The sequence below is a fragment of the Anabas testudineus genome, chromosome 18 (assembly GCF_900324465.2).
Source record: "Anabas testudineus chromosome 18, fAnaTes1.2, whole genome shotgun sequence".
Classification (NCBI taxonomy): Eukaryota; Metazoa; Chordata; class Actinopteri; order Anabantiformes; family Anabantidae; genus Anabas; species Anabas testudineus.
The window spans coordinates 10,111,861-10,135,499 of NC_046627.1; the positions used below are offsets into that span (position 1 = coordinate 10,111,861).

The 23,639-nt window shown below is 35.4% G+C and overlaps 2 protein-coding genes across 2 annotated transcripts; both read right to left on the reverse strand.

Annotated features, from left to right (window-relative positions):
• Positions 1–3,851: 3,851 nt before the first annotated feature.
• LOC113155601 (Fc receptor-like protein 5) lies at positions 3,852–14,090 on the reverse strand. Its single transcript, XM_033326514.1, has 10 exons — positions 13,982–14,090; positions 12,549–12,602; positions 12,082–12,342; positions 11,489–11,737; positions 10,644–10,774; positions 8,976–9,078; positions 4,725–4,976; positions 4,377–4,619; positions 3,936–4,183; positions 3,852–3,872 (listed from the first exon to the last, which is right to left on the reverse strand). The coding sequence occupies exons 1-10, from the start codon at positions 14,088–14,090 to the stop codon at positions 3,852–3,854; spliced, it is 1,671 nt and encodes a 556-aa protein (XP_033182405.1).
• A 62-nt stretch (positions 14,091–14,152) lies between these two features.
• LOC113168299 (low affinity immunoglobulin gamma Fc region receptor II-a-like) lies at positions 14,153–22,171 on the reverse strand. Its single transcript, XM_033326515.1, has 8 exons — positions 21,931–22,171; positions 20,521–20,583; positions 20,033–20,284; positions 19,639–19,887; positions 17,805–17,849; positions 17,655–17,723; positions 17,297–17,371; positions 14,153–14,226 (listed from the first exon to the last, which is right to left on the reverse strand). Exons 1-8 carry the CDS (start codon positions 22,169–22,171, stop codon positions 14,153–14,155), a joined length of 1,068 nt encoding a protein of 355 aa, XP_033182406.1.
• Between the last annotated feature and the right edge of the window lie 1,468 nt (positions 22,172–23,639).

Consider the following 23,639-nt stretch of genomic DNA (forward strand, 5'->3'; position numbering starts at 1 on the left):
AGATGTAATAAGATATATATATATATATATAATTTATATATTGAATATCTATTGTTCAAATGTGTATTGTAAGGAAGTCACCTTGCAGTGACATATGACTTTAACCTTAGAAAGGTTAGAAATCCAATTTATTTATCGAAAATGCTTACATTATTCATTGTTCCCATAATACTAACAACAATTTTGAAAATGTACATTTGCGCAAGTTTAGCTGAGGCTGTGCAACTTGACACAAAAAAAAAGATCATGTAATTACCTTCATCCAGAGAATAACTGAGGTGAAGTTGTGCAAACAGCAGCAACAACAAATGAATAACTGCAGAGATAAAAGAGTTTTGTATCACATATCTATCATATCTTATATTAGTTTTATCTTGAGTTAAGCACTTTACCACTTGCTATAACTTTGTCATTGGATAATGATAAAATGCAGCTCATTTTATTTGTAACAAACGTCGGTCATCAACTGAAGATTATTTCACTATATGTGAATTTAAAACAAACTGTCTCAGTACTCACGCTGTCTGAAGCAGAGAGCTGGAGTCTTCATCTTGTCTTGCTGCTGACTGAGCATCAGAGTGAAAAACAGCGGAAGTAAAATGTAGGTGGGATCCTCCTCTTCCTCTGTGCATGATGGTAAATGTAGATGGAAGAAATTCTGCTGAAGCCATGTCTATTTTGATATCTGCTGTTTAATCACCCTGTCAGACATGCCTGTTTTTAATATTAGTTCCTCTCTTATGTATATGTTTAAATAGGTTCAGTTCACTGTGGGTATGAACTTCCTGTATCTTCTTGTGACTGAGACAACATTACAGTTAAATGACCATTGAGTCTCTAAAATTTGAGGTTTCTAAATGAACATGAAATTCCTACATTCAACACTTTCAACGTATCTTGAAGGTTACATTTCGAACTAATTTTGTTGGTACAGAGTGAAAAACCTATAACTATTCTTTCTAAGTATGCTGTTATTCAACCCATTGTAATCATCAACTGGAGACAATCTAACAATTCTGTTATCACTAGCTCACATACAAAGAAATAATTTAAAAAAAGACACTGCAGTTCATATACCACAACTCTCGTTTCCTAAGGAAGACACATGTAGAAGCTCAACTTATAAAATTCTAATGTGGAGTCTTATCTAAAAACCTGATAGAAGATACATCTTTTTAAAATGGACTACACGTCTGTTGAATATGTGGTTTATTGTTTTACATTTCATGAGCCGAAGTAAAAATAAGCAAGCAGCAGAAGTACAGTAATTCTAACAGCTTTTGTGGCCATAATCTAATTTGGTCGGTGAAGATTCTCAGTCACTACAAGACACAAAATCAGTCCCTGTGTAAACAGCTGCGAAGACAGTGGAACAACATCTTCAAACGGTTGAATTGTGTGTTACTCTGGTCCTCTCTGGTTATTCTTTGACCTCTCACTGATTATTTGGACTCTGATGATGTAGCATCTCTGACTAATATTCGGAGGATATTCAACTTAGACTTGTGCTACTGTGCGTCTTAGCCTCTGCTCCCAGGACACAAGTCAGGAACCTGTTCTTTGCTTTCAACCAACTTTGCACAAACAACCACTACCCACCTGGAGGTCTTACTGTGTTTCCAGTCCAGAACCAGATCAAAATTGATTTGCTTAGTTAGTTCTTTTAAGTTCACTTATCTTTACAACATGTGCAAAACATGGTGCAGAGCTGCTGCACCCTCATATTCAAAAGGTAATTTGAGGTGGTTTGGACATCTGATCAGGATGAATGAAGTCTCTTGTCATTGGAGATTTTCAATGTGACTGCTACGATTTTGTTGTGTCACATTCAACAGTTAATTCCATTGTAGTTTTCCAATTGATTTGAGATAAAGGCAGTTTCCTGGGTCTTATTTTAGGTGAAGTAAAACTCCTACTGATGCAGTTTCAGCACAAACCTCATGGATATTCTGGTGAAAGGCATAAAGTCGATGTCTGAATGCTCAACTAGAAATAAACCAGTTACGTTTGGTCTTGTTTAAGTTAATTAGATCAGTTACTGTTATTACAATTGCAAAAGAAATAGATCATAAAAGAAAAAAAAAAGATGTCAGAACTCATGTACAGTAGAGAATCATGACTTTTCTTTTCTACCTGGTTTAACTTGCAATAAGTTTCTTTAATCATGAAACCAATGATCAGTATTATTCATTTCTAGTGATGGAGGAACTCAAGTGCTCTGCACCACTGAATGTTGAAACATTTATTTTTTTTTTAAAGTATTTTTGAAGTAGTTGAAAATGGCGGCATCTGCTGTTCAGATCTCTGTATTGCATTTCCGTGTTGACACTGTTAGTCCAAATAAAAGTGATGCTGTTTGTGGACATGTATCCAAAAAAAGCTGCATCATCAAATTAGATCATTTTAACATTGCTTCTACTACTCTGAACAAACAATTAGAAATGCATGTGATTTCAAAACCACTGCAAAATCTGCTTGTTTGTTTTTTTTTTGTCTTGTGTGTTGTGGTGAAACAAGGGTTTGAAACATCTTTCCAATGAACATATGCTTTTAAAACCTGATACTGTGCTAAGCAGTCTGTTTTGATCATCACTAACAGTAATTGCAGAGAACAAACCCTCAAATTGTGCTGATAGAGGTGGTGAAGTGTTGAAGCTACATCTGGTGCAAGAAGGGACCTTCATTATAAAGTTAAGAAAACGAAACAACTGTAGCTCACTGGATACTGAACTAGAAAACTTATTTTCTGTTCGAACTTCAGCTATCTCCTGCAGAAACACACTCCTAACTCATATTAGCTAAACTATTTTAATATTTATGAGATTTACTGTAGAAAAAAAGAAACAAAAAGACTTTACTTTAATACTAAGCTTTTATTTAAATTATATAAATGTTCTGTTATTCTAAACCTCATTCCTACACAGAACAATATTTTATGTCTAAAATGGATTCCAACCAGTGATCTCATGATTGGTAGACAACTGCTCTACCTCATGCTCAACGGCCACCCCCAAATATTTCATATCTATAGAGCACCTTGAAAAGCAATTAAAGGTCTATTTGTCTTTTAATCTCACATACATTTTGTGAGTGCATGTAAATAAAACTCTAGAGAAGACAAACAACTTGTTATCATTTATTTAATGAAACACTTTGCAGGCTTTTCATTACATTATAGATTGTATTTACTCTACTGTAAATAAATTTATAAACGTCACCAAACGTGTCCTTTGTAAATTTCTCTGCTTTAGTTTTGAGCTTTTATCCTTGCGTTCCTCCAAGTTTCCCACAGTGAAGCAGTCCCACCAGCACCAGCAGCAGAGCCACCATCACTATGGTGGAAGCTGTTCTTACGATGAGCAGGATATAAAAGAAGTGGTCGGAGCAGGGACAAGTGTCTCTGTGAAGATTATCTGCTAGAAGATTATTACACAATAGAATTGATATAGGTCAACACCATGTTTAACTCTACTGTCTTTTATGTGTTTGTCTAGAAGAACATGTAAAGAATGTAGGTAGTAATACATAAAATATAATAGACAAATTTAAATCTCGATGGCAAAGTCAATATTAACATCTGCAAATATTCTTTTAACAATAGCATGGCAGTAGAACTTTTGCATTCCTGCTGATATCTTTTAGCTTACCTGTTCTGTTATTGTAGTTTGTTTTTGAGTCCTCATATTTTGTCTCTGAGGCATGATGCTTCCGGATCTGCACTAAAATTTTAAATTAAGTTCTATGAATTTTGTGTTTTTGTGCGTTTCAGGAATTTGCACTGATTTACTCTCAAATATTGGATGTATATACTGTATAGGAGTGAACACAACCAAATAACAAAAACAAAACCATTATACAGCCACACAGAGGTGCTGTGGAAATACAATGAAATTTAAATGATTTTTTACAGAGTAAAACAGTGTTCTTATATTTACTGTCTCACCTTTGACTAACAGTTGTTTCACTGCTGATTCTCCAGCTCCAGAGATGCACTTGTAGAGTCCTTCATCAGACTTAGAAACACTGTGGATGATCAGTTCCCCTGTAGAGCTGCTGTTGATGTGGTTACCATCTTTATAGAAATCAGCTTGGAGGTAAAAGGGATTTCTTTGATTTCTGCAGCGCAAAGTCACAGTTTCTCCCTCAGTGACAGGAAGAGCAGGACTCTCTAGCTTCACATCACCTGAGCAATGGTATAAAAAAATAATTAAAAAGGTTCTCAATCTGTTTACAGTTATCTATCCCATGCATTAAATGTTCCGGTCTACGACACGACATTTCACACGTTTCGTCATGTTAAGCAGAGCTGTGTATCTTTAGGTTTGACTTAAGAAGGCAATTAAAATGAAAGATGTCTTCTCCTCTGCAGTATTTACCTGTGACAGTCAAAGGGCTTGCTGGTGATTCTCCAGCACCAGAACGACATTTGTAGAGGCCCTCATGAGACTTGGAAACATTGTGGATGACCATGTTTCCTGTGAAACCTTTCTTAATGAGGATGCCATTTTTATAGAAATCAGCTGTGGGGGTGGAGGAAGTCTCTTTGTTTATACAGCGCAAAGTCACATTATCTCCCTCCATCACAGGAAGTACAGGACTCTCCAGGATCACTGGACCATCTCATGAAAGAAGAATTACAGACAACATAGAGGTTGAGGTAACATACATATAACTACTGTAATTACTGTAAATTCAGTGAGAACATGAAATTACACTAAACATACCAGTGACAGTGATGTTGACAGTGTTGCTTCTTCCTCCATCTCCACTTTCACACCAGTATTCACCACTGTCTCCGACAAAGATATAGTCAATGGTGCAGTTGGCTCTTGATGTATCTATGTAATTTGGACAATTTGGAACAATGTTCTTGATGGTCCTCACTTTGAGTCCAGTAGTGACATTAAATCCTTCACAAATAAATGTTAAATCTTTATATTCAAAGAGCTGCAGACTGTTTGGAATGATGCGAAAACCTGTACATGAAACAAAAGAGATAGAAAAGAGTAAAAAGAAAAAGAAGAACTTAAAGCCTTTTGCTTCCAGAAAGGAATAAACATTATACAGACTCTGTTCTTGTAAAGCTTCTTTTGATCATTCTGTACTTTTCCAATAATTAGCAAATACCAATAATGATTGTTAAGGATTGTACCTTAAAATGACTGTGTGGTGGTCCTGTTTACTTGGAAAACACAAATTCCCCTTCTAAGTATTATAAATCACTATAAATGTCTCAAATTTGGATTCTGATCTGATCTGATTTGCACAAATTACAGTAGGTTACTCTGCAGAGACAGCTGTGAGGAAAGATTAGATCACTAGATATTATTAGTACCAATTTACATGGTTCAGTGGAGTTTTTCTTGCACTCCAACAGCTGAAGGCTCAACTTTTAAACAGACAAGTTATTTATGCTGAGTGTTACATTTTGTATTTGTTATTTACTGTGTATGTTATATTTTCCAGTGAATAACAGATAGACAAAGTATGAACATATAGGAGAGCAGGGAGAGAGAGAGCTGTGTGGAGAGAACTACTAGTACTATTAGTAGAACTTACATTAGTACTACTAGTACTAGTACTAGTAGGAGTATTAGTGTGAAAACATCAAATGTAAATGCATTATGTCAAACATGCAAAAGAAGAAGAAGAAGCAACAAAATGCAATGATTAACCAGAGAATATATTTGTATAATGTAAAAATAATAATGGAGCACAAAGATATGTAAGTGCAGTTAAATGATCGATTTTAACTTACTACCTTCCTGCACATTGTTGCTGTTTTCAACTTGAAGAATGAGCAGAAAGAAGAAATAAAACACTAGAGAGACAAGAGAAGACAGTTGCATGTTATAAATAAATATCTTTATATGTTCTGTAGAATGATATTGTTTTACTGAAATGCAAGTTCAGTAAATATCACAATCAATAAAATAAACCAGGGATTATTGCAAAAATCATTTTATTGTCCTCTATTCTACATATATTCTATTGTACTTGAGTACTTTTCTCAGCCACAACTAAATGTAACACACTGTAATAATAGAGTTTGAAGTTTAATAAAAGTTTGGTTACACATAATCTTTGTAAATTAATATTTTTAATCACATTTAAAATTATAAAATATTATATCATCTACTGTATGTACTATTATTGAATAATAATATGATAATTTATACTGTTCATTTAAATAATGTATTTTACTACATTGATCACATCAAATAAAAATGAAATTGATTTACCTAACTTAACCTTTAAGTAGATTTGAATTTTATGAAGATTTTTTATAGAAATACTTGAGATTTGAGATACATTTTAAATCCTTAATAAGAGTGGGGGCAGTACTCACACGATATATGATGCACATAGCTGTGACCTCCATGTTGTTTGCATGTGACTGACTAAGACTGAGTGAAAACATGAAGAAAGTATAATATATGTGAAGGACTTCCTTTCCCAGCAGTTTAGAGCACAATAACAGTTCTTTTTTTCTTTTTTGCCAGTTAGTCTTAGCAAACAAGATGTTTCAACTGAGCTTCTCAAGTGTCGAAAGGCAAAGAAGCTGTGTTGCAAAGAGCAAACTAGAAAAGTTAGTTTGTTGCTGGGTGGTTTGACCAATACCTGTAAATAAAAGTAAATATTTCCCCTCAGCTATCTATGTTTTGACTTTTCTTCTTTTTACAATCTACTCTGTAATCTGCCGTAAGTTTATGTTAGCCCATACTCTAATTACTTTGAGCATAAGATAAAACAAGAAATTTACCCCTTAACTAAATGGATGAATTGAGATAATTTTTTGTTTTCTTCTCTTTTCTTTTACTTTGATTTGATTTTGTCCAATAACAAATAAAAAAAAAAAAACCTTTTATAAATATACTGCAACTCTGCCAAAACAACAAGCATTATAAAATAGTCCATAAGCAATAATTAAATACATCTTTTTAAGCTTTACAAATGTATCAAAACAGAACACACTCAATGTGTATTTCAATGTAATAGTCAACACAAAGTCCCAACATCAGATCTGTACTAGCATTTACTGTTTGTGTGAACAAGGGCAGACATAAATAAGTGAATATGTGTTAATATGTTTATTAACCATTAAACAAATAATGGGCTCGCTTTTGTGTGTCTGCTTCAGGTCAAATTTATATATTTAACCATAATTTTAGAAACTAACCACAGAGAGTCAGTTGAAATACTGAGCTCTTTTCTTGTGAGAATAGTGTGAGAAGAAAGTGCAGATGGAACAAGGTGGTTTAACTGTTACGCTTTAATAAACCACTAACATTTTAAAAATATAAATCAGACATAATAATCTCTTAAGTGAAGTGAAAACGAAAACCGTGTCTTGTCATGTGACATCGTCCTAAAGATATGTCAATGATAATGTAAAATACGTGTAAAAATTATTGTAAAAAGCAACAATTAATCCAAGATAAAAATGAAATACGAGTCTAAATTGTACATGCAGACTGATTTAGCAGTATGGTTGCACCTTGTACACAATCTGTAACAGTGCTCTTATTCATCCATCAGTAAGATGAGTTCACTGTTTGTGGCCTGGAACCATGGAACAGCAGCTGTTACAGAAATGTTTTGTACAAAGTTACATTCTTACCTCAATTCTCCAATTTATATCAGTTCTATGTGCGCGTGTGATCTTGTTATTCTTACATAATGAGGATCAACATATACACAACGTAGAAAATGAGCACAATAATATGTGGGGACATTTAGCCGATCCTCACAATATCAAAGAGCATTTCTTTGTATTCAGACTTCAGAACAACACTCATGCTTTGACTAGACCAGAAATCTATCTGCCACATCTTTGGTATGCAACTGGTACACCTGATATCTATTTTAATCAATCTAGCTGTGTACACTACACTCGCCTGTAGTTTTACACTACTGGTCTATTTTTTTTTTTTTTTTTTAGGCAAATACATTTCACAGAAAACACCAAACACCCAACGTATTTCTGCAGATTACAGAAAAAATGCATTAAAAAAACTAAGCTGAAACAGTGTAGCTTTTGTACTTGGCATTTAATAAATTAACTTAAGCATAAAACATAAAGCTAAGTAATCCATACAGTCCTGCATCAAAAATGTCAGGTTTGTTATGCTCCGGTGACATTTACTGTAAACACTAAGTTGTTCTAATAAACAACATAATATTGAGTTAACACTATCAATACTCTTTCTTCTTTGTAGTTGTAACAGTATAGATCATCTTCATATATTCTGTTATATTTGCCTCTCAACTACCTAAAAATTAAAAGAAAAAAAAAATCAATGGGTAAAAATTAGAACTTCATTTGAATCAATTAGAAGATGTGTAGATAATTATTTTTATTTTCTTTTAACCATAAGTTGTTTATAAACAAGAACTGGTTCTTTAGCCTGAAATACAGTACTATTTAAAATTCTACTGTGCAAATATAGTATAGCTTACTGGCTTAATAAGATATGAAAAGAAAAAATTACCCCCTGTAATAAAAAATTTAACCCCGGTAATAATTTATTTAATTTCATTTTGTAAACCAGCAGCAGGGTCCAAAAAAGCTGACAAACTCAAATAAACACTACAGACGTCAGTACTACATAAATATTTTCTGGGGGATGCTGTACTATAATATGTAACTAGAAATTCATATCTAGCTTAGCAAAGACTAAGTGGTAGTGATACTGTATTTGTTACCTCATGTAGACTTACAATATTAATTTGGATTTATTGTTGCAACCTTTGGTGATAAACTTTAGGATATTAATCCTGAATTGAATTAGTTGTATTAATCCCAAAGAAGTCCCAACATCAGTAAAACTTAATAATGAAAGTCTCTAATTATATGCAATGAATTGCATACATGTTATATATTAGAATACTACACAGAACAAAGTCATTCATATTTATTTCTGTTGATGCACTTTACTATTGAATAAACAAACGTCAATCATCCTCTGTCTCACCTGTGACATTAAGCCAACTCTCTGCGGATTTTCGAGCTCCAGAGATGCTGCACTTGTAGAGTCCTACATCAGACACTACATTAATCTTCTTCTTCTCTTTCGGCTTTTCCCATCAGGGGTCGCCACAGCTACATTGATAATGTACCATAATACTAACAACACCAAATATATTTGACAAACTTGAAAATGTTATATATTAGCTAAGGCTGAAATACAGACATAAAGTCATGAAGAAAGGATGTGTGTGTATGTAACATGACACAAAATATGGACACTAGTGTTATTTTCCATGGGCAATTGATCTAGTAACTTTTATTTAATTTATTTAATTTAATGATGTGAAGTTGTGCAAACAGCAGCAACAACAAATTAATTACTGTTGAGATAAAAGAGTTTTGTATCATGTTTCAAAATGTAAATGATGATAATAATATTTTTAATATTTGTTTTATCTTGAGTTAAGCGGTTTACCCCCCGATCTAGCTTTGTCCTCAGATCATGATAAAAAGCAGCTAATTTTATTTGTAAGAAACATCAGTCATCAATTGAACATTATTTCACTTTAAGTGAATTTAAATCATTTCTTTCAGAGACAAACTGTCTCAGTACTCACACTGTCTGAAGCAGAGAGCTGCAGTCTTCATGTTGTCTTGCTGCTGACTGAGCATCAGAGTGAAAAACAGCAGACGTAAAATGTAGGTGGGATCCTCCTCTTCCTCTGTGCATGACGGTAAATGTAGATGCAAAAACTTCTGCAGAAGCCATGTCTACGTAAAGGAGTCCTGTTTTAATATCTGCTGTTGAATTTTCTTGTCAAAGTTTTCTTCAGGTATCAAACACTAATGTAGGTACCACAGACTGGATCATTTCATTAGTTTAAAGTACTTAAGAGCTTGTTCTTCCTTCCTCTTCTAGTAACTGAGGCAACATTACAGTTAAATTACTATTGAGCCTTTGGGGTTTCTAAACGAACATTGTTCTAACTCCTTCACAACTCAGACAAAACGTTTGACTCAATTTAAAGATGACAATCAACACTTTAGTCATAATTTAATTGTTTAATTTCAAACCCATTTTTGAGAGTAAAACTTTTGCAAGTGTTTCTAGCAAGTATTGGTATTCTTCAATATATATATATATATATATATATATATATATATATATATATATTGATTATTTAGGTTTTTTTTTTTTTTATCATCAGTTCAAATATAAATAAATCTGCAGTTCATGTACCACAACCATAGTTTCCACAGGCAGTCATGCTTAGCAGCTCAGACTATCACCAGCATATGTAAAGTTTAATCTAAAAACATGATCTAAGATACGCCTTTTTAAAATAGGTCACACATCTGTTGAGTATGTGGTTTAATGTTTTACCTTAAGGTCAACAGCCAAGGTAAAAATAAGCAAGCAGCAGACGTACAGAAAGTCGAACAGTTTTTGTAACCACTGGGGAAACCTGCCAAATGTGTGATGCAGTAAAATAAATTCTAATTGAATAAACAAAATAAAAAAAGTATAATAACAAGTTTACTATTCCCCAAGTGGTTTGGGGAATAGTGAGTAAAATTGGCAGAGCTCACTCAAAACCACCAAGTAAAACAGAACAAGCATGGTTAACATTATACTTTGAACACTCTCCTTTCATTTATTTTTATGCAGTACTAGTTTCCCACAGTGAAGTAGTCCAACCAGCAGCAGAAGCAGAGCCACCATCACTATGGTGAAAACAGTCCTCAGGATGAGATAAGTATGACAGGAGTGGTCTGGGGGAACATCAGTCTCTGTGTGAACTGCTGCAAAGACATGAAACAGTGTGTGTTACTGAAAAATGACATGACGATTCTTCATGACGATGACAATTCTTCAAATAAATGATTCAATAAGACACTGTAAGACACTAAGGTCAACATTATTCACCAAATTAAGTGGTAAAATCATTGCACAGTGTTAAAAACTGTTGTTACTTCTTTAGTTGAGTGAATCAACAGTCATCAGGTGCGTTTGCATAAAGGGGAAAAAGCTCAGCTCTGTCAAGCAGTGTCAGAAACCACTCTTTCAATATTAATCAATTAACATTAGTTATTACACTGTCATTTTAGTTTTTTTACGTGTTTTTTAACTGAATCAAACACAGTATTTGTATGAATAAGTCACCTTGGATGCAACCTCTGCTTCCAGCTTGTGCTCAAAGATTCTGGCTATTGCTTTGTACTGGAAGAAAACACGAGCATTTACTGCACTTTGCATAATGTCTTGTTGTCCCCTCACCTCACCTCAAAAGATCCCAGACAAAACCTTTTAATTCTGAGGTTCCACGATGGTGAATTGACTTACCAACCTCAGCACACTCTGCTGCTTCAATCTCAACTTTTAAAACATGCTGCTAATGGAATCTGAATCTTTCCCTGCACTTAAAGAAACCCCATGAAACTGAAATAGCTATTTCTTGAGCACTTTACTCTAAATGTAAATGTAGTATCTGAGTATTGAGCTCTTTATTATCTCACCTCTTCTGACACTCAGCCGGCTCTCTGGTGATTCTCCAAAGTCATAGATGCTGCACTTATAGAGGCCTTCATTACATTTAAAAACTTTTTTTATAGTCATCTCTCCAAAGGAGCCAGTGCCGATGAAGAGGCCATCTTTATAGAAATTTGCTATGTCGGCAGATGATGTCTTTTTGCTTCTGCAGCGCAGAGTCACAGCTTCTCCCTCCAGCACAGGGAGGACGGGAATCTCCAGGATCACAGAACCATCTGATCATGAAGAGTTACAGTTTGTCAAACATTAAATGTTCATTTATTTGTGATGAAAATGTCCAGATTGTTAATAATATTTAACTCTCTCAAAATACTGACAATATCATGAAACCTGGTTCCAAATAGGACAAAATATAGTCGCTCAACTTTGAACTAAAACCGGCAACTCTTTCAACAAGAGTCAAGTTTTAGAGATTAAGATTTCCTTACTTACTGGTTCCTGCGTTGCTCACATTAATAATCTATATGTTATTACAGTTTACATATTTTATAATCACTAAGTAATAAAAATGAATGCACATCATTTCTGACATTTAACTGTGTATGAACAGTGAACATACCAGTGACAGTGATGTTGACAGTGTTGCTTTTGTCTCCTTCTGTCGTCTCACACCAGTATTCTCCACTGTGTGATGGATAAACGGGTTTGATGGCACAGACATAAGGTGCTGTTGTCTCCCAATTACTGACGCACATGCCGACTTCTCCCTTGAGTCTCCTGAACACCTTCCATTCATTCGTGCTGTTAGAACTCTCACAGTTAAAAGAGATGGAGCCGTAGTCAAAGAGCTGCAGTCTGGTTGGAACGATCCAAGCAAAAGCTGCATCAGAGACAGTAAAAAATAAAGATTAAAAATTATGGACTTCAAAAGTGGCTGCTGAACTTTAATTATTTCAGTTATTATAATTAATGTGTCTGGGTATAAGTGGGAATTTTATTTGTTATTAACTATATACACTTAACTAAGTAGAAATGTTAAGGCTTTTGGTGCCATTTCGAACAAATAATCAATGAACCGTAACTTACCGTCATCATCAGCATAATTGTGAACATTTGCAACCAGCATCAACACATTCAACACTGGGGAGACAAAGGAAAATCTGAATATAAAACATATTTTGTATGTCTGGACTCTGACAAGCATTTCTATCAGTTGAACACAAACAAACATCAAAATGTCATGATTTTGACAACAAATTCTGATTGTTAGGTAAAAACAGAAAGCATTAATAAAAAGACAGATGAGTTTTGTTTATTTAAGTCACATAATAAAGGACAAATACCATGTGACATTTTACTTACACAATCTGACGCAGAGAGTTGTGACTTCCATGTTGTCTTGCTGCTGACTGACTGAACACTACAGCACAGACGTAGTTGTAAATGAAAACCTCCTCTTCCTATGGCTGATTTTGCACTTTGTACGTCACCTTCATCCACAGACAAGCATTGGTCACTATTGTTGGATATAAACTATTCTAGCCTTTAAAGGTAGGCCAATCAATCCTCACGTCAAGAAACAGTGGTCAAAGATCTAACAGTAGGACCACACCATTTAATCTGAAATTGAGCAAAGCAGCAATGTTGTGTTTCTAATAAAGTCTGCCAATGGCACAGTCCTAGACTAATAAAAGAGATTGCTGTTATTTTCCATAATTAACACTTCAGAAATGTTGGTTTTCATAAACTCTCAAACAATGGGAGGTTAATAAGATATGGTATCAATAGCTAGGCTAGGGTCAGTACTGTATCTCTACTAGTAACATGAGGCGATACCTGGACCCTACATAGACATAATAATAGTTAGGATAGACATAATAATAGTTATTATTGTTCAATAATCAATAATAACAACAAAACACACTGTAGAACTTGAATGGAAAGTTACATATTGTTAAACTGTCAGCATGGACACTGACCCCCTGTCAGTGAATCATTGTACATGCTGATGACTGTTGGCACAAATGACTTCCTGTACATTTCCTTGTCACAGTGGAGCTGGAGAAGTCTCTGACTAAAACTGCTCCACTGTTTGACAACTAGGTTGTGGCGAGGATGTGAGCTGTTCAATATGTACTATTGATGCCAAAAGGTTTGCTGTGTCTCCCAGCATAGTCTCAAGAGCACAGAGAAGAGTCCAGCAGACAGGCAGTTACTCTAGGAGAGCTGGACAGGACTGTAGAAGGTCTCTAACCCATCAACAGGACCAGTAACTGCTCCTTTGTGCAAGACGTAACAGGATAAGCAGTGTCAGTGCAAAATGACCTCCAGCAGGCCACTGGTGTGAATGTCTCTGACCAAACAATCAGAAACAGACTTCATGAGGCTGGTCTGAGGGCCAGACATACTCTGGTGGGCCTGTGCTCACTGCTGGCACTGTGGAGATCGATTGGCATTTGCCATAGAACAAACTAGAATGCCTGTAACATTGTTCAGCATCACAGGCTATTCATCTGCACCCTGAGTGTCATTGGCTATGGGGAAGGAATCCTTGGACCATTTGTCAGACCCTACACTTGTGCAGTGGGTCCTGGATTTCTCCTGGTGCATGACAATTTCTGGCCTCATGTGGTGAGACTGTGAAAGCAATTCCTGGAGGATGAAAGAATTGATACCATTGACTAACCCCTTTACTCGCACCTCTGGGACATCACCAAGTTGTACCTCAGACTGTCCAGGAGCTTAGTGATGCCAATAGTCAGATCTGACACCATGAGTCATCTTAACAGGACCATATCCTGATGTTGTTAGTGGAGGTCATACAAACTACTGACTACCATTTTGAACCTTCCATCTAGTTTCTTCACTCTTATTTGCAGGGTATCTGTGTGTTGATCATTTCCATCAAACACTGTGGCATCCCTTCATTTCTAACATATTACCATTTTTCCATACATATCAAGCATGATTTTTTTTTTTTTCATGCTAGATGTCTATACTGAGACCTGACGTGATTTCTGAAGTGTTACTCTAATTGTTTTGTGGGTTTGTGTGTCTAACTAACCCAGTTACCCTGAGGCTTAGGCCACCAGTGATCCTGAGGATACTAGGAACTCAGTGTAATCAACCTGCTCCGGTTCATGCCTTGCTTTTTGGAGTAGAAGTTTAGAAGGAGGCGTCAGGGGTCCATATTTTATTCAAGCCCCGAGGTCTGCTCACTCCTTGGTTGCTGCTTCAAATCAGGGGTCTGTTCATGTGTCATTTACATTTTAGTCAGTTAGCAGACGCTTTTATCCAAAGCGACTAACAAGTCAGTACAAGGTACAATGGTAGGCAGGGCAGCGTGAGGAGGTCTTGCCTAAGGACCCCTACTGGAGGTAAACCACAGCTGGGATTTAAACCCCAGTCTCCCACATGGGAACTAGCCGTGCTGTGTCAGCTCTGTGTCTTGACACCTATGCCGAGAACCACAGCACAATTTTGTCTCCTGTCACTAAAAGCCTCTTCTCACCTCTGCTTGCATAGTGAGCTTATGGGCAAACTTAACTCCAGTTAATTCAGAAGGATCACCAGAAACAGATGTTGATGCAGATGACATATACAGATGTTATTGACAGATGTTGCTGTGACCACTAAAGTGTCACAGGAGTACTGGAGTCTATCCCAGCTGCCAGTGTACAGTCACCAATTAACCTGACATACATGTCTTAGGAGGTGGGGGGAAGCCAGAGTACCCAGAAAGAACAGACATGGGGAGAACATGCAGACTCTACATAGAAAGGCACCCGGCTGACTTGTGAATGACCAGGTTACTTCTTGCTGTGAGGCAACTGTGCCAACCACTACCCCACAGTGTCACAGCTAATCTACATCATATACAGTGCCTATAGAAAGCATTGATCCCCTTGGATGTTTCATTCTTTTATTGACATTATAAATCAATCACATTCAATAAAAATTGGTGACTTTTGAAAATAAAATATACATTTAATTTTTTTTTAATTCTGTTTTGTTGTATTATATTCTAGATTCATTCTCATCTATTCTTTTTAACGTTTGATGTCAGTTTTACTCTGCTGCTGTGGAACTTGAATTTCCCCTTTGGGATATGTAAAGTCTCATCTTTTGGTCATAGGTTTACTGTTTCATTAATATATAGCTATAAATCGTGTTGTAGATTTGTGTCTGCTTCAGGTCAAGCTGATGCTAAGTGTTAATATTAATAGTTGACCACACACAGTGTATTTTTGGGCTGAAGCAGCTCTGCTCTTCTAAACACCGTCTTCAGACATGAACAGGCAGATCAGTGGTTTATCTGTTGCACTATAATAACCTGCTACCTTTTAAAAATATGATGTGATGCTGTGAAGCTGAAAGCCTTATAAACCACATCATAACTGATGTCATTCCATTTTAATATGCCTTTAAAGGTCCCAAACTTTAAACTATTACTACTAACTAATTGTTATATAGTGGAAAATTGTCACTCTTCAGATGTGAGTCATGTTTACTTGTAGTCACTGTGAATTGCATTTACTGCACTGAGCTAGTCAGCACTTTATTACATCTTACTTTTCATTTATTGTTTTCTTATACTGTAGTTTACATCATTCAATTTCAAAACAGAAAAAAGAAAAAAAAAGCAAAGCAAAAGCACATTTAAGGAGAAAAAAAAGGTTAAAGAAGTTGTGTAGCTTAATTTGAGTTGCCTAATTTAGTTAGATTTTAGGTATCTAAACCTTTCTTGAAAATCTGATCATGGTTTAAGTCAAATTTATGAAAAAAAGAGATACAATTCAAAAGAGTTTACAAATGTTCAAGAATCACCGTATTTATCTCAGCATAGCACATGGTATGTATGCGGAGACTTTCCTCCATCTACAATTTCTCCTCCAGAACCTGAAATATGAACAAAAAAATGTATTATTCCAACAGGGAGGTCTCATTCTTAGCAACCTATGCAAAACAAACATCTGACATGTTGATGAATGAAGCCATTACTTTAATTGACATCATTTTTTGTCATTTCATTCATGGTGTATTTATAATCACTTGCTATACTTGCCAATTAGGATATTTTACCAATTATTGTGCAGAAAACACCAAACTTATTGATTATGCGTACAGATGGCCCTATTTTAAAAAGATCATAATTAGAAAAATACATCTAAGTTAAATAATATGAATTCAACTATTCTAAACATAAAAGCTTTAGATTCTGGTACATAGTCCACTGTCTGCACAGATATAACATATTACAACTATAATGAACAACAGTACCTCTTTTAGTTCCAGTGTCTGACAACAGCAAATGTTGACTTGTTTGAATCTGATACATGAGCCTCAGAAACTGAGAAGAAGAAGGAAAACTGTTAACATAAAAAAAAAAAAAAACTGCTGTTTATACAAAACTATGTACATTCCACATTTCAAATAAGCATAAGTTAAGTGTTGATAAGGATCTATGGATATAGGTGTCAAAATGAGAAAGTGGCACCTTTTTTAAAATACCTGTGCACTTACACTCGTCTTATATACAGACACTGAGGTGAAACCACTCTGCCTCTGACTATTTGTAGAGGTGGCCTATTAAGATCATGTCAGCGTGATGGTCAAGTAAAACTCACTAAAGTAAAAAAAAAGATACAGACAAGCCTGTATTTTAAAACTGCTGCTGTTCTGTTTTTATATACAGCAACATTTGTGTGAACACGTACCAGATAGAAATGTGGTTTCCTTCTTCCACTGAAGTAACCATACACACTGAACTTTCTTTATTTTTACTTGTCTTTTTATAAACTATCAAACTTGTCAGTAATGTTGAGTGAAAATACCTCTTGTCTTCCCCTTTGTTGTGACAGTAGCATACATCACGTTGTTTGGATCATCTACATTTTCTTCTCCACAACCTGAAATATGAACAAAGACACTGTATTATTCAGACATAAATACTAAGAAATTGACACGAAAATGACTTGTAAACAGTAGATAGGCAGGTGTCAAGATAAGACACTTCTATAACATAGTCACAATTTCAATTGTATTTGTAATTACCAAAATTCAAAACTACAATAATACTTTCTAATAAGCACTGAAGGAATGTAAAATAAAGTAAAACATATCAGACAGTTTGTAGTCTGTACACGTATTGCATATTTAGTACTGGACATGAAAGTTGTGTTGCTGAAGTACCTGTTTTCGTCTTTTGCTTTGTGGCATATACAGCTGTTTGTGGAACAGCCACACCAACCTGTTCATAGGCTGAAACATATAAAGATAACAATATAACAAATATAAAGTATTGAAAACACTACATGGTATGTGCGACTTTTTATTACTCACTTGGACCTGACTCCGGTGTTGGTGGCTCATACGAAAAGCATGAAACTATGTGGAGAAAAAAGAAAAAAAAAGACAATTTGAGGATACACATCCAACTTTTTGATATGAGACAACATTGAGAACTGCACTATTATGCTACAAATCATTACTCACACATAGAAACCCTTGGTTTGTTTAATTATTATCTGTTTTTAATTAAATCTTTGCATTTGAAGACTGAGGTTATGGGAAATAATATGTGTATGACTCTAAGGCATCTACTCTAGAGCATGAATGGTTATGGTATAGTTAATGTGACATGGCTTAAATAGTTTTTCTTGAGAATAAGGGGGGCACAAACTGCAGGGTTGACAAACCACAGACCCAAGTGGGTCCCTTGTCAGATTGGGTTTAGGGAAGGAAATCACTTTAGTTAGGGTAAGAGAAAGGTTTAGGTTAAAGACATTTTATGGGAAGTAATTTTTTTCTTTCTTAAGCCGACCAAGTGTATTAAGTTCCTGAACCCAACCATTAAAACATGAATAATGCTGTAGTCATAAAACTGAAAGTTTTACTGCAAAATTAGATATTGAAACATAAAAAGTAACTGTGCTCTGTAGATGGGGTACTTTACTTTTCTGTACTTTTTACATTAACAGTGAACACATACATTATATTTTCAGAAATGTTGCAATTTAAAAGTGTGTTTGTTGACACTCGTGCTACTATGTCAGATAATGATATTGTTTCAATACGATATTAAAACATGGAACAGGTGAAAGTGATGATAGCAGCGTTATTCTCTAAAGACTTTGCATTTCTTCAGAGTATCAGATTAGATCTTTATTGCTATGTCCATTATTGCAACTGGATGGTAAAAAAAATATATACAGTACATTATTTCAGATAATAATTTTGAAATAAAGATCTTGAACCTTAGAGTCTATGTAAATTATTAATTAATTCATATTGATTCAAAAATGTATTTGGATTGAAATATGTTGAAATAATTAAATTTATTTAAACTGTAAATATTTGTATAGAATTAATTTCAGTTTATTAATATAAATAATTTGATTACATTTCTTAATCACTAGACAGTCCTCATAGCAATGTATGTTCTGTACCTCTGTGTTTGTAACGCTGAAGTAGTCCCACGGCCAACAGCAGCACAACCACAGACAAAACAGTGAAGACAACTGACAACACAGTGGAGAGTTGAACGGATCCAGGGTGGAGAGGATTTGGAGAAGTCTCTTGGCCATTTTGAGTTGTTGTCCCTTGAGGTGAAGAATTATTATTTGATTTTGAACAATGTACACAGTACATAAAAAGTAAGTATAATAAGTGAGTAGTTACATAATAATGAGTGAGGAACTAACAAGGAATTACCTAATAATTAATTAATCTATAATCATTTAAGTTAATGACCTGCAATGGTAGCATCTGAATGGATAGAAGAGAGGAGCTTAATGTATCAGTGGAACAAAACAATACAACAACAGTAGCACAAATATTCTAAGGCATGAGATTTCATAATATTACAGCAAGACTTTGGAGTTTATTTTAATTTAGATCTTTATTATTATTATAACATATTATAATACTGTCTTTGTTATATTATACTTGTACCACAGTTAAGGCAATAATTACATAGTGAACACTGCAAACATTAGAAGATATTACAATTCCATTTAGTCATCTAGCTAGTTAATTTAAATTGACTTACAAGGAAGGTGCACAAACATACAACTTAGACACAGCTTGCAGTTTAGGGTCTCACCCTAAAACACTCTGATGTGAGGACAAGAGGATTTACATTAATTTAGTATTTTCTTCCTCTCACATGCCTCACCTGTAACAGGCAGCCAGCTCTCTGGGGATTCAGCTTGAGATCCTGAGATGCTGCATTTGTAGAATCCTTCATCAGACATAGAAATATTGTGAATGGTCATCTCTCCTGTATATTCAGTTTTAATTAAGTCGCCGTTTTTAGAGAAATCAGCTGGGAGTTTGAAGGATGTTCCCTGTTTCCTACAAGTTAGAGTTAGAGTTTTTCCCTCCGTCACAGGCAGAGCAGGACTTTCCAAGATCACATCACCAGCTGTAAAAACCAAAACAAAAAATTAACCTTTGTGGTTCAATGTTTAATATTGTTACATAAATTTACTACATTTGCACTTGGTCTTAATATTTAAGTATAGATTATTAATTGAAACTACACTTGAGTTAACAGTTGCTGAACATACCAATGACAGTGATGTTGACAGTGTTGCTTCTCTCTCCTTCTTCATTTTCACAAAAGTATTCTCCACTGTGTGATACAAGGGTAGGTTTAATATCCATCAATCCTGATGATGTTTTCCATTGAGGAGAATTTGAGGGAAGCTTTTTCATCACTCTCCATTCAGTTGGTCCCTGGGAGCCAACACAACTGAATGAGATGGATTCATATTCAAAGAACTGCAGCCTGTTTGGATTGATATGAAGAGAAGCTCTGTCTGTGACAGAGAAAAGAAAAGAAAAACATAGGAGACCTATTAGAGTTCCCAACTTGATTATTACTCATTACTCAAATCGTGTTCCTTGCTGAACTTAGTGGTTTATCTGGTGTTCACTTATGCTCTTAGACTGAAAGTTAAGCTTCCTTACAATTAGTTTCAAAGTCTAATATAAAAATTTAAAGCTGAGTAGAAAACATTGGAATGACTATAACATTAAATTAATCTCAACCTACCAGCTTCCTGCACATGGAACCGGTTCTGACCTTGAGCAGAAAGCAGCAAGAACAAATTAAACACTGGGGAGAAAACAGAACGTAACATTATGTCAGATATAAATATATTTGTAAGTGGATTTACACTGCTGATATACCCAAACCATAGATAGACATTTAGACATTCTGCTTTATTTTTAAAAGGTTACTACAGTGTTTTTTAGCAGTTATTAATTAAATTATCACTATTAACACAATTTAGTCAGTTTGAATGTTTGAGAATGAAATGTTTTTTTCTAGTTATGGTTGTAAACATAAATACTGCGACTAAGTACAAATTACAATTACAAAGCACCATATGTGTATTTGAAATTAATTATATATTTATCACAGTGTATATTCAGTGCTGTATCGAACACATTTGCACACTGTGTAAGGAGGATGCCCAGTAGACACGAGGAAATCTTTTAAGGTTTACTGCTTAATGAAAGGACCTAATTATATATTTAGTCCATTTAACATTAATCTTAAGAAACTTAAATTAATTAAATGCACACATTCAGTTTTGACTTCAGATACAGAAAAACAGGAATCAGTACTTACACAGTCTGATGTAGAACATTGTGACCTCCATACTGTCTTGCTGCTGACTGAGCATCAGGCTGGGTAAAAGTATAATATGGTGTGTGAAGGACTTCCTTTTCCTGTGTCTTGAATGACAGAGAATGGAATCTAATAACAAGTGAAGAGAAAAAAATGTACAAAAATGTACATTTATTCTACTTTTAGCTTAAACTATATCCTCACATTTCAACAGTGGTTCACACGTGCACAACAAGTAAATTCTGTCATGTTTCAGAATCTCTGCATGAGTGGTACCACAGAAAAATTGGAGCAGATGATAAGGCAACCACACCCCTCAACCCTTCAACCTTTGTACATGGAACATGTACATTCCTATATTTGGAACTAAAATATAGTGCAAATAATATGCATGGGATACTAGTCCATTATTACTAAATAAAGACTTCTTTCTAAGATTTAAAAATGTATCAAAACTACAATCACTCAAATTTAAACAGAAATGGTTAAAACATTTTAATTTGCATTTCTACTATTAAAATCTCTGGAAGAGGACGATGAGGATATATAATACATATTTATAGCATTAAAATAAATATTTCATTTGTTTGAGATTTCCTCAATAACTAAGGAGATTTTGATTAAAAATTAGACTCAGTTGCAGAAACCAGAAATCAGTGGGTATCTTTCATGATGCTGCCAAAATATGTTTCACCAACTAACTTCATGTCCTCTCTCACTTTATCCATAGATTATCTCTTTGGTCTTCCTCTAGACCTTCTGCCTGGGATCTCTAACCTCGGCATTCATTGATATGTTCACAACCCTGCCCAACCCTCTCAATCTGACCTCTGACTTTATCTCCAAAACATTTGACAACGTCTGTCCCTCTGATGGACTCATTCTTTATCCTTACCATCCTCATCACTTCCAAAGAGAACCGCAACATCTTTAGCTCTGCTACCTCCAGCTCTACCTCCTGTCTTTTCTTCATTGCCACCGCCTCTAAGTCGTACAGCATCGTTGGTCTCACCATCGTCTTGAACACCCTTTCTTTCATTCTCATCTGACACTTCTCCACCAATTCCATCCTGTTTGCACACGACTCTTCACCTTTTTTCCACATGTGAACAGTTGACCATACGTGCTGCACCTTCTTTACCTCTGCTCACTGTACCCTCACTGTCCCACTTGGTTTCCTCTGATTTACACTCATTTCTTCCATTTTGCTGCAGCCAACTTTCATTCTTCTGCGTGCCAGAGCACACCTTCACCTCTTTACCCCCTACTGCTCCCTGCTCTTACCACAGGTCACAATGTCATCTGCAAACATCATAGTCCAAAGAGATTCCTGTCTGACCTCATCTGTCAGCCTGTCCATCACCAGAGCAAACAAGAAGGGACTCAGAGCTGATCCTTGAGGCAGACCCACCTCGACCTTGATCTTCCCTATAAACTCCTGGCTGCTGTTGGGAGTGTGTTGTCCAGTCACCTGAAAGAACCTCTTCACCACCTAGAGCCAGTCTCATCTTCCACCTTAAACTACACACCTTTCTTCCCTTTTCAACTTTCACCCCTTCATCCTCTGCTCTGCCGTATTCCTCTTCATCTTCCACACCACCATAGTCGTTTTACACAACCCCATCATGTTTTGTATGGATACACTCTTGTCTGCCAATACTTTGCAGTCACTGATCTCTTTCAGATTACAAAGTCGACACATGATGTAGTCTTCTCCCTGCACTCTTGTATGTCACCTTTTTGCTGCTTCTGGAAGAAAGTATTTACTGCAGTTTGCTGCATTTCACCCCTTTTGAGAAGTCTACCACCATCTGTCCTTCTGCGTTCCTGTCCTGAAGACAAAACCTGTCATTTATAATCTCATATCCATTGAAATCTTCACCATTCACCACTCTCTCAGCTCTAGGGACGCTCTGCATCGCATCACCTCACTCCAGAATTTATTCTAATTATTTTCTTGTAACTCACATCCTACCTGTGGGGCATAATGACTGACAACATTGATCATCACACCTTCAATGTCCAGCTTCAGAGTCAACACCCTATCTCATACATTCCTGACAAATACTTAGTAATTCAATTTCTCTTTCCAGCCATCCCATGGTTGAACAACTTAAACCCTGAAGCTAAGCTTCTAGCCTTGCTACCTTTCCATCTGGACACACAGTATGCCCACCTTAATTTTCTGCATTATGTAAACGACTCTTTAGCCTTCCCTGTTATTAACCCTAACTTTAAAGTTCCTAGTGTCAGTCCTACAGTCCTTACAGTTTTGTAAGGTCTTAAACCTTAAACACTGTAATGTGTCTTGAGATGACTTCTGTTGTGATCAGGTGCTAAATAAATAAAAATGAATTGAACTGAATATATGTAATTCTGTTAGTATATTAATTTGCCATATACACTGTCACTTTGTGTGTCTGCCTCAGGTTAAACTCATTTTAAACAACAATCCTAGAAACTGACCACAAAGAGTCAGTTAAAATGCTGCAGCAGCTGTTTCTGTAAACAGTGTGAGAAGAAAGTGCGGATGGAAC